Below are 9,847 nucleotides of genomic sequence, written 5' to 3' on the forward strand. Positions count from 1 at the left end.
TCTCCAAACCATAATCAAACGTCAAAGATATTCAAAATCCAAAGACGGTGTATGAGACTTTGTTTGAAGCTAAAGCAGAAGCTTAAAGCATACAGAACCGTGTGATAAACACCAACATATTGATTTCTTCTGTGCTTCAAATTCTCCGGAACCAGAAGCTGAACATAAAAGCAAGAGAACCGCCTTCATGTACGGTTAGAACGGTTGATTAATTCTTCTGCAAATTATCCAGAAACTCTCTTCCCTTGCAGAATCTAAGCTCTGAAATATCAGCTATGTCACCGAAGCTGAAAACTTCTCTAAAATGGATTACAGGTGCGTCCATTGAATTTTTCTATCCTTCAATATTTTATTCCTTTCAGAGACTCATGTTTCTGAGACCTTTTCTGGGTACATCTGTTGGGGAAAGTCTCCATTTTATTTGAATTAGCAAACCCACGAAGATCTCTTCTAGCTTCTTTGGGTTTTGATGTTTATGTTTTTGGGTTTTCTCAGGTGAGTCTTCAAGGGGACACATCAATAACGTACAAAGCAATTTCAATGTAAACGAGGAATATAAGGAAGCTTTCAGGACGAAGTCTTACATTGATATCTGTAGCAAAGTTCAGTCTCAGTTGAAAAGAACAAGCGATGATAAGCTCGCTTTATCTTCTTTCCCTTCTTACGGGCATCTCTCTGATTACTTGCTTGAACCCCAACAAGAGACTGTAATTGATATGATTGAGAACTCCAGTGTCCATCTCCATCAGCTACTAATCGACTACTTCGAATGCAGCTTAGAAGCAAGCAAACTATGTGGATTCCTCCTTCGAAGAATCGAACAAGCACATATTGATTATAGGGGAATCCGAAGTGTCATCAACCTGACAAACAGAATTCCTGACTTCAGAAACTACACAGATGATCAATGCAGAGTCATACTTGGAGAGCTCAATTCATTCTCAAATGGTGATAATCCACTTTCTTGTTCTAGCCCACTACAATTCAGTTCAATCCATGATAGATACGGGTTGATGCTTGATCAATTAACGTTGACACAAAAGAAGACTGTCAGGAGACTAAGGTTGATTAGCTTGTGCAAGAAAGTTGCAGGATTGAGCCTTGGAATTGCTTGTGGTGTGCTTGCAGTAGCAATAATAGTCCTTTTGGTGCACAGCATAGTAGGACTTCCGGCTTCACCAGTCATAGTCACCATCTGTTTTGCTGGTTTGATAAAGAAGATTAAATCAGCTCGAATGGCGCTTAATTCAAGCAAACTTGCCAGGCTTGGTGCACAGCTTGATGCAGCAGCTAAGGGGTTGTATATACTGAACAGAGACTTGGACACCATCAGCAGGCTTGTTATGAAGTTACATAATGAGATCGACCACAGTAAGACTATTGCCAAGATGTGCGTGGAGACTCAGAAGAGGGAAATGTTGGTTGAGGTGCTCAAAGAGTTTAAGAGTAATGACTCTTGGTTCCTGGAGCAGCTAGGGGAGTTGGAAGATCATGTATGCTTGTGTTTTCTAACCATCAACAGAGCTAGAAGGCTTGTTATACAGAAAATAATGGTGCAGCCATTGATTAATATGGAAGAAACTAGTGCTTCCAATTTCAATCACAATGTAGGGACTTAAAGATTAGTTCCATTTCTCAACTGTGAATAAAACCTGCTACTGTTAATTGTAAGAATTCTTTCATTTGTTTTATCATGATTTAGTAGATATCATTATTTGAAAAATACAAAGGGTGATTCATTCATGTACACTTCTTTCCTAAATATGGATCATTCAATAAAGATTTCCCACTCTCATTTTGGGAAAGAGATTGCTGAGATAAACTACCAAAACAATGAGAGATTGAATGACAAAGGTAGTAGAGCAACAGGGGCAAAACCTTCTTCCTAGTTGATACCATGTTTAAAACCCTTGAATGAAAAATAAAAATTATATTTACAATTAAACTCCTGTCTGTTAATCTCACAGCGTTGGATTGAGTATTGTATATGTGGCAAAATCCCTACCGTCAACAATAAAAAACCTAAAAAAATACCTCTATTACGTTTTGTAGGGATTCTTAGCAAGTTTCCTACGAGCGGTTCCATAGTCTCCTAACTTTGCACCTTGAGTTTAAATTCCTTTGGGACATGATAAAATATTGTAAAAACTTTCCTTTTAACTGATCAATCATACATAGTTTTCTGGGTTTCTTTTGTTTCCTGTTAGAGAATCAGCAGCAAAGTTTCTGCCATTTTAGTTTCCTGAAGACCTTGATGATGGGGGTGACGAAAGCCGAGAACCAGCAAACTGCTTCATGGGGCAATCCAGTTAATGATTTTAATTAATGGATGCAAAAACCCAAATACCAAAATCCACAATTAATCCAACTTTTCAATTTCAGTTTCTGCCATTTTAAAATCCACAAACCTCTCAATCGTAGAAGAAATGAGGAACAACAGTCAATGTGGCAATTGCGGCTCCATCTTCATGTCGAAATGAACAAAGCAAAGGTAATCTTACAGAGATCCGACCCGAATCGACCCGAATAGACCCGGTTCGACCCGACAGAGTATTCTAGGGCGCGTTTGGTAAATATTCAGTGCTCTTTGCCTTGTCGTCACTTCTGCAAGCGGCTTGATCGTCTCGTCTCAACAAGGTGAGCTCAGAAGAATTTCCCTTTTGCACTGTTTACCTTTAGTTTACTTCACAGGTATTTGATATTACAACAATGTAAGACAATTTTTCTCTTGATAGAGTATGACACATTTTTTAATCGATTTCCCAATAATAGTTTGTAATACTAATTTTCTTTGTTCTTCTCTTGGATGGCGATTACCCAATTATCAGTTGTCTTCAAACTTTTTCTAAATAATGGCCCAATCTTCTTGTTTTCGTGCCGATTCTAATGCCTTAATAGCTTCATTTGTTTTAGTAAGATGTGTTTGTCCTCTTGGGTTTTTTGTCGAACAGCTTATAGTCACTAACTTGAGTTTATTCCAGGTGGCTTGGTGTTAACTATTTCATTTTGGAGTACTGGATGATATTTTTGATTCAGGTTTAATTGGGCGTGACCAATGCTTTCTGTAACTCTTTCCTTCTGGGATGAGTTTCAAATTAGATTTGATAATGTTGAGATGCGTACCATTGTTTCGCGTTGCGTTTATTTTTAGAGTTGAAGTATATTAGGTTTGATAATTTTCTTTCTTCATGTACAGGTTGGATAGAATATTGTTATCAGCATGTTTAGGACAATTTTTTTGGGGAGGACACTCTTGGCTGCAGCCAAGTCGGAAGCTTCTGCTGCAGGTGTTGCAGTCAAGTCAGAAGCTTCTGCTGCGGGTGCTGCAGCTGCTTCTTCCGTTAGAACATCGTACAATCCTTTGGAGGAGTTTTTTGAGGCAGATAGAAATCAAGAGGATGACACACCAGTTGTTTATGGTACAGTTTCTTCTTTTTCGGCTAAATGTGTCATTTTCAATCCTATCTTGGTTTTGAGTGTCAAAACATTGTGAGAGGCAGCATTGATAAAAAGTTCAGGTTTTCTTTGTGTGCCTTAATTCTGCATACTGGGTTTAACTTAACCTTGATTTGGCTTGGAAGTTAATTGGGGTAGTACATGATTGAATTTTAATACCTTGATCCTTCTTTTTCCCCCATAATAATTTTTTTGGCTGATATTCAAGGGATATTCTGACAATCGATGCTCAGATAAATGGCTCAAGTTGCCATGTTTGTCCCCAACATCATGTGTTGAAATTTTTTTGCAATCTGTTTCACTGGTTCCCTACGTGCATAACATGTGAGACTGGACCCAACAATCTTGAGTGTCATTATAACTGGACATAGAGTTTCTATATCTCCTTTTTCATATTCCTGCCTTGTTCAGGTCGAGGTTGGAAGGCTTCTGAATTACGTCTCAAGTCTTGGGATGATCTTCAAAAGCTATGGTATGTGCTGCTGAAGGAGAAGAACATGCTTATGACTCAACGTCAGATGCTTCATTCTCAGAACCTACGATTTCCAAATCCAGAACGTCTTCCCAAGGTACAACTCACCATTTTTGGGCAGTTACCTGATGTAAAAATAATTCTTGCCACCAAGTTCTAGTGCTGTTCTCTCCCATTGCTTTAAAACCAACGAATTTGGTTCTGAAGTAAAAAATTGGAACCAATATAGTATCAGTAAAGTATAATTTCCAGAACTTGGAGAACTCATAAATCACGATTAACAAACCAGATCAGCATATAGGTCTGGTTGAGGGGCCCTTTGTGGGTATAAACAATCCTAAAATCTCAGCTGGATCATGTTTTTAGATCTGCTAATGTGAACAAAACCAGTCAAATTAAGAGTTGAATGGTTGGTCAGAATAAAGAGTTAAAGCGACCAACAGAAAATGATGGACCCTCAATAGAATTGAGTGCCAAAACCAAGATCTTCAAATATGCACCAGCTAAACAGGTCTGTTGTAGGGTTAGTTTTCAGATTTGCGAAAGTAAGAGAACTAGCGTTTAGGGTAAGCTTTTGGGGCATAGCTGGGATTGATTGAATGTTAAGAGGGCTGTAGAGAAGGTTTTGTCCAAACTGGAACAACAGCAAATTGCGAGAAGTATAATTTTTTTGAATTCAGGAATTTGGGATATTTCCAAGGTTAGCAAAAAATTTTAGGATTTGGGTTATGGGGCTGCAAGTATGAGTGTAGGTACTTTTTTTTTTTTTTTTTTTGTGGGTGGGTGGGGGGAAGGGGATTGTATACTCAAAATATGAACCAATTCTGATGGTGGGAATGAAAGAAATAATTGAATTGCAGGTTTTAGGATGCAAGATGGGATCTAGAAACCAAGGTTTTGATAGGCAGAAGAGGCTGTAACTTGGATGTAGTGTAGGGACTGCATTTTAACTGTGGAAGGATTCTGATGGGTGGAAAAGCTGGAACTGTAGGATAAATGACTTATACACTTCGGTCTTATCTATGGCTTCTCTGTGAATTCTATTACCAACAAAAGAAGAAGAAGGATCGAGGGGAGAAGATGAAGGTGATAGAAAGGAAATCTTGATACCATTCACCCGGCCAGGTTTCATCAACTAGGATACAACTCACATAGGAGCCCTCTTGGATTTTATGGACCAATAAAAATTGATATCACAGCAGCCAAGGTTCCAGCAGTGGAGAAGACAACAACAGCGGCAAATTCATGCAATCAGCAGAAATTTTAATATTTGAGTCTATTCTATTCCTCTTATCATGGGGGTACTGATAGGAGCTAATTAGTCTTACAAACTAGTGTCCTGTTCACACTTGGAATGAATAATCCTAACTTAGCGAGGAAAATGAATCCTAATAGCTAATTAAATTATAACAAGACCTATCTGTCCTTAAATTGATCCAACTAGTTTTTAATGAGGCATGTGACTTTGAAGTGCTCATGTGACCTCTTAAACCATGTTAAAAATTTAAACCAATTAAATAACCTGTTTTTGTATTAAAATCAGATGGCCTTGTTTTATGTCAATAAGCTGACCAATTACAATGTAAATGCTTGGAATGAAGGCTTAAACCGTACATAGCAACCCTAAGTTGATTCAAAAGGACACTATCTCCATTTAGGTGCTGGTTCTGCATCAGAAAATCAATTTGTCATATTGAATACAGGCATAACATGCCAGTGTTTATCAGATATATAACAGCTTTCAAATAACAATACTTGAATCTTACTTGGAGTAGGACTTCAGAACTGCTGCAGATACCTAAACTGAAATTGGAATTCTAGTTTGAACATTTTCCATAAGAATATCCTAAAGTCAAGGTCGAAATGAAGTCTGTAGGGCCTTGATTTGCAGAAATCCCTGTTGAGTACAAAAAAGCTAATATAACTTGACAAATTGAAACAGAATGTTGAGAAAGGGAACAAAGTAGACACCTTAAAAAGAGTCTAAACAGGAACAGCAGAACCTGGGCTTCCCCCATCACAAAGTATTGATTGAGTTTACCACCAATCACACCTTGATTCAGCAAAATAATGGCAAGCTAGGAAAAGCCCCTGAGCCAATTGATTACAACTTGGGCAATCTTTTTTACAATTTAAATAGCTTTTGAGATTGATGTGGACTGATAGGACTCTTATCTCCTTGCCCTGAATCCTGCCAAGAACCTCACTAACAGCAATGTAATCTTTCATTCATTGTCACAGAATCAATAAGTACAGGAACCAAATTATACTGTATTCATTCATTGACACTGATAAACCTCATCAAAGATACAATACTGTTATCTATGATTGAAGCTTCATTTCTTGGAATTAAAAGACAGCAAGTAGACTATAGACTCCACTACCATTACAAACTAACAGCTTCATCACCTACTCACTTCCCCAGCCAAGAGGTGACCCTCTGCCCAGCAAGCTCTCAGGCTGCTCTCTTTTTCCTCCCCCCTTTCCTCCCTCCCCCCTGCCCCCTTACATACTTTTTAGAATCCTAACAAACTCCGTACAGATAACCAATTCTTTCACCATCAGCCACTCAACTGTTGCCAACTGGATTATCCCTTCTGCTCCCCTGTCTACAGCAGGTTAGTGGCTGCTGTCCAATTGGGTGCTGCCAGCTGTCTTCTTTTCAGTTGTATCCCCTGTAGTAGCTGTAGGTAGTATTACGTAGTCCCTCTTTTTCTTTCTCTTGTACACCTTGGTGATTAGGGGCTTATCATGGACCAAAAACAATAAGAAGAAAAGATACGAACATCCCTAAGACTGGACCAATTGATCCACTGGTTCAAACCAGACTAACTTGAAACACAAGAAAAAACAACTTAAAAACAAAGTGGACCTAAGACTTCAAGATAAACTAGGTCATGCTAGAACTGGAATTTCTTGGACCTCCCATGCTGGTAGGTCTTCAATTCTACATCAAGACTACACTCAATATCCAAAGGAATCAGATATGAAGCTGGAGAATACTCCCATGAAAGATGGAATCGGATCCGATAGATCTAATCTGATAAAGGCACCTCCACAGGGAAGAGACGCTTAAGATTGAACCAGAATCACTATCAGTTTCAGGTATCCAGATCATTAGAATAAACAAAGTCGATCATCGGAATAAACAAAACAGATAAATTCAGATCTATCAAGAAAGGTATCTGCAGTAACAAGCAATAGAAGGTAACAATAACAGACCAAGACAGAAAATGCGATCACAGGGTTAGATCATTACCCAATCAGAGCAGCAAAAATGTTCATGAAAACTATTGTAGAGGGATTAAAAGACACAGCCCAACCCCAGAACAAAATTGGATGAATTGCACCTCTCTCAATCCACTAACTGATTTCCTTGAAAGCACAATTAGGGACCTTGCCGAAGCCGGGCACAAAGTCAAGTTGCACTTGACTTTCATCTCATTGCTTGCATAACCGAGATAAAAACCATGCTGACAATTATTTCATTTAGAGTTCCCTTGACTTGGCCTACGGAGAGTGATTAGAGAAGGCCTGCGTGCTATTGAGTTGATGGGATATACAACCTTGAAAGATTGGTGAGATAGGATGACTGAAACCTATTCCCCCTTCTCACTCTCTCCCACCCCAACCTTAATAGAAAAGAAAAGTCTCCCAACGCTTTATAGGCTCCTGCTCTTTCCCCCATTTTTTTGTGGAGTGGGGAGCAATGGCATGGTGGTTCTTGGGCAAATGTGTGGTTTCATATCAAACAGGTTGTGTTGGGTTTGTGCAAAACCTAGGAACACAGGAGACAACAAGTTGCTTGTTTATTTGTCCTCAACCCTTAACTTTGATATTGGATCTGCAGCAACCATCCAATTTTCATTCAAAAATTGAAATAAAGAAGTACCTTGGGAGTTGTTGATCTTTAGAAAGTTCACACATGGAGGAACGTTTTTGTAATTTGGGAGCTTCCATAAGCTAGCAAAGTTTGTTGTACATTTTATGTAAGATTCTGTTACTGAGGAATTATAGTCTCTTTGCCTTCACTTATTTGTCGTGATGATGCAATTATTCAAGGAATCTGCAATGGACCAGAATTGGAATGCTAATTTCATTATTCCAGTCAAATCTGATTGGAATGGGATTCGGATTCCAATTCAAAGCCAATATATACTGGTTTTCTAGTGTTCAGGCATATTTCGGTTGAATCTGCATTGACAGAGAATGGGCCAATTCAGCTTACTTGGACATTGGATTATACCGTCTTCTATATGTAAAAAGGGCAATTAAGTTGGCCTTTCTGCATTTGCTATTCGGATTATGGCAGCCAAGCACAGAGACATCATACATCTTGTTTCTTGTTGGGTAACTCAGAATGGAAACAGTTGCGACTAACACACTCTGTTTTGAATTTTGTCTGGTTTATCCTTGTAGCTCTATGGTATAAGTATCTTCACCCCCTTCTTCCAGTCTCTTGTTCAGTGAAGCTATCTTTAGAGCTGCAGAAATTGGAGCATGAAATTCTCAGGCCTGAGGAAGGAAATCGGAAAGATAAAAAAGATGATTTAATTAATATTTCTTCCTTTTTTCATTCTTACAAAATCACTTGATACCTAGTTAGTACTGTTACTGTTTCACTTCTTTTCTTTTTTTCCTTTGGGGGGGGGGGGGTGTAAGAGTATTGTTGCACTTCAGTGGAAGGTAAAAGTCAGGAGGTTGCTAGTGTGCTCCTAGACGGTTCAGGCTTTTCTTGCTTGTTACTTTCGCTTGTGATCGTATACCACCCTAATGATGGTTAGGGGCAAAGCAACCTGATGCGTTGCAGCCCTATTGGCCGCCTTCACTTGCTCCTCCGCATGCTGGGTCTTTAGCGACTTTTCAATCTTCCTTTGAGGGGATCCTGAAGAGGTTTTGGTCCTTATCGTTTCCTTCTCCAGATGATCATCTTTGGTGTCCAAAAGCCCTGGAAACTACGTTTCCTCATGGATGTATATGCTTGAGCTTTCAGGATTTTTGAATATTTTTCTTGGTTCCTTCTTCCATCATATCCATTCTTGGAAGGTGTTAGCTAAATATTTAATCAAAATACGGTTGTTAGGATTATTTAGTGCATCTGATTTCTTCAAGTTATTCGCTAAACTTCATCTAGATTAATTCTGTTATTGTTTTCTTACAAACATTACACAATTTTCCTAGTGACGCAGTTGACCATTTCATGCTTAATCGACTACAAGTTTCTTAGTTATTTAATTTTTCCATGTGGTTACAGTGATTTGTTGTTGAAATATGCAGGTGAGGAAGTCAATGTGTCGAATCAAACATGTACTCACAGAGAGAGCAATTGAAGATCCTGATCCTAGGAGGTCTGCGGAGATGAAGAAAATGATAAATGCTTTATAATGTCTTTGGATTTTCACATCACATCTTTCTCCTACAACTTTTCAAACAATCCAACTTCATTCTAGTGCCAATCCCATCAGTTGTGATAAATAGTAAGGACTCTTGAGTCTAACAGTGTCACTTATGTAGACTTCAACTGTGTTCATTTAAGCTAAGGTATGACAATTGTTGCATCAGTTATTTTCTTTCACTTCCATAACACAGTTTCCAAGACTACACTTATTTTTGGGATTTGTCAAACTTAATTTTTCTATATTCTTTGAAGTGTTTGTTAAACATTATACATTGCATAGGAAAAGGCATCGGAAATTTTTGTTGTCTATTTCATACTTGTTCTGAATTCTGCTTTATTTATTTATCTATTTTGGTAGAGAGAGTTCTCAAGTGATTAATCCTGTAATGTTGTTTCAAATCTTGATGTTGATAAATATCACAGATATAAGGTCTGGATGCCCCTTTAGACAGTTGATCAGATATGGCGTCGGTTGCGTGTGACCCTGGTTCGTTTTCCTGCTCTGCTCTAGTTCAAGAACT

The 9,847-nt window shown here is 38.4% G+C and overlaps 2 protein-coding genes across 4 annotated transcripts; both read left to right on the forward strand.

The window, feature by feature from the left end:
- The first annotated feature begins 163 nt into the window (after positions 1 to 163).
- On the forward strand, positions 164 to 1,666 carry LOC149010193 (UPF0496 protein At1g20180-like). The gene is made up of 2 exons (XM_089163846.1): positions 164 to 315; positions 496 to 1,666. The coding sequence occupies exons 1-2, from the start codon at positions 276 to 278 to the stop codon at positions 1,617 to 1,619; spliced, it is 1,164 nt and encodes a 387-aa protein (XP_089019972.1). The 5' UTR covers positions 164 to 275; the 3' UTR covers positions 1,620 to 1,666.
- Positions 1,667 to 2,190: 524 nt separating this feature from the next.
- On the forward strand, positions 2,191 to 9,500 carry LOC149010194 (uncharacterized). 3 transcript variants are annotated; one of them, XM_089163942.1, is made up of 5 exons: positions 2,596 to 2,637; positions 2,982 to 3,036; positions 3,197 to 3,419; positions 3,868 to 4,025; positions 9,206 to 9,500. In XM_089163942.1, the coding sequence occupies exons 3-5, from the start codon at positions 3,221 to 3,223 to the stop codon at positions 9,311 to 9,313; spliced, it is 465 nt and encodes a 154-aa protein (XP_089020068.1). In that variant the 5' UTR covers positions 2,596 to 2,637; positions 2,982 to 3,036; positions 3,197 to 3,220; the 3' UTR covers positions 9,314 to 9,500. The 3 variants fall into 3 exon arrangements, with proteins under 3 accessions (XP_089020067.1, XP_089020068.1, XP_089020069.1); XM_089163941.1 differs by lacking the exon at positions 2,982 to 3,036 and having other exon boundaries at positions 2,191 to 2,637; XM_089163943.1 differs by lacking the exons at positions 2,596 to 2,637; positions 2,982 to 3,036 and adding an exon at positions 2,671 to 2,691.
- Positions 9,501 to 9,847: the final 347 nt, after the last annotated feature.

This window comes from Hakea prostrata, chromosome 7 (genome assembly GCF_041222555.1).
Source record: "Hakea prostrata isolate BN-2017 chromosome 7, UWA_Hpros_2, whole genome shotgun sequence".
Lineage (NCBI taxonomy): Eukaryota > Viridiplantae > Streptophyta > Magnoliopsida > Proteales > Proteaceae > Hakea > Hakea prostrata.

What these genes read in the sequence shown, in the direction of transcription:
- LOC149010193 (XM_089163846.1), top strand. Translation starts at nt 276, where the DNA reads ATGTCACCGAAGCTGAAAACTTCTCTAAAATGGATTACAG. An exon ending in TTCTCTAAAATGGATTACAG is followed by an intron (nt 316 to 495) that starts GTGCGTCCATTG and finishes GGGTTTTCTCAG; the next exon opens with GTGAGTCTTCAAGGGGACAC.
- LOC149010194 (XM_089163941.1), top strand. Translation starts at nt 3,221, where the DNA reads ATGTTTAGGACAATTTTTTTGGGGAGGACACTCTTGGCTGCAGCCAAG. An exon ending in TGACACACCAGTTGTTTATG is followed by an intron (nt 3,420 to 3,867) that starts GTACAGTTTCTT and finishes TGCCTTGTTCAG; the next exon opens with GTCGAGGTTGGAAGGCTTCT. An exon ending in ATCCAGAACGTCTTCCCAAG is followed by an intron (nt 4,026 to 9,205) that starts GTACAACTCACC and finishes TGAAATATGCAG; the next exon opens with GTGAGGAAGTCAATGTGTCG.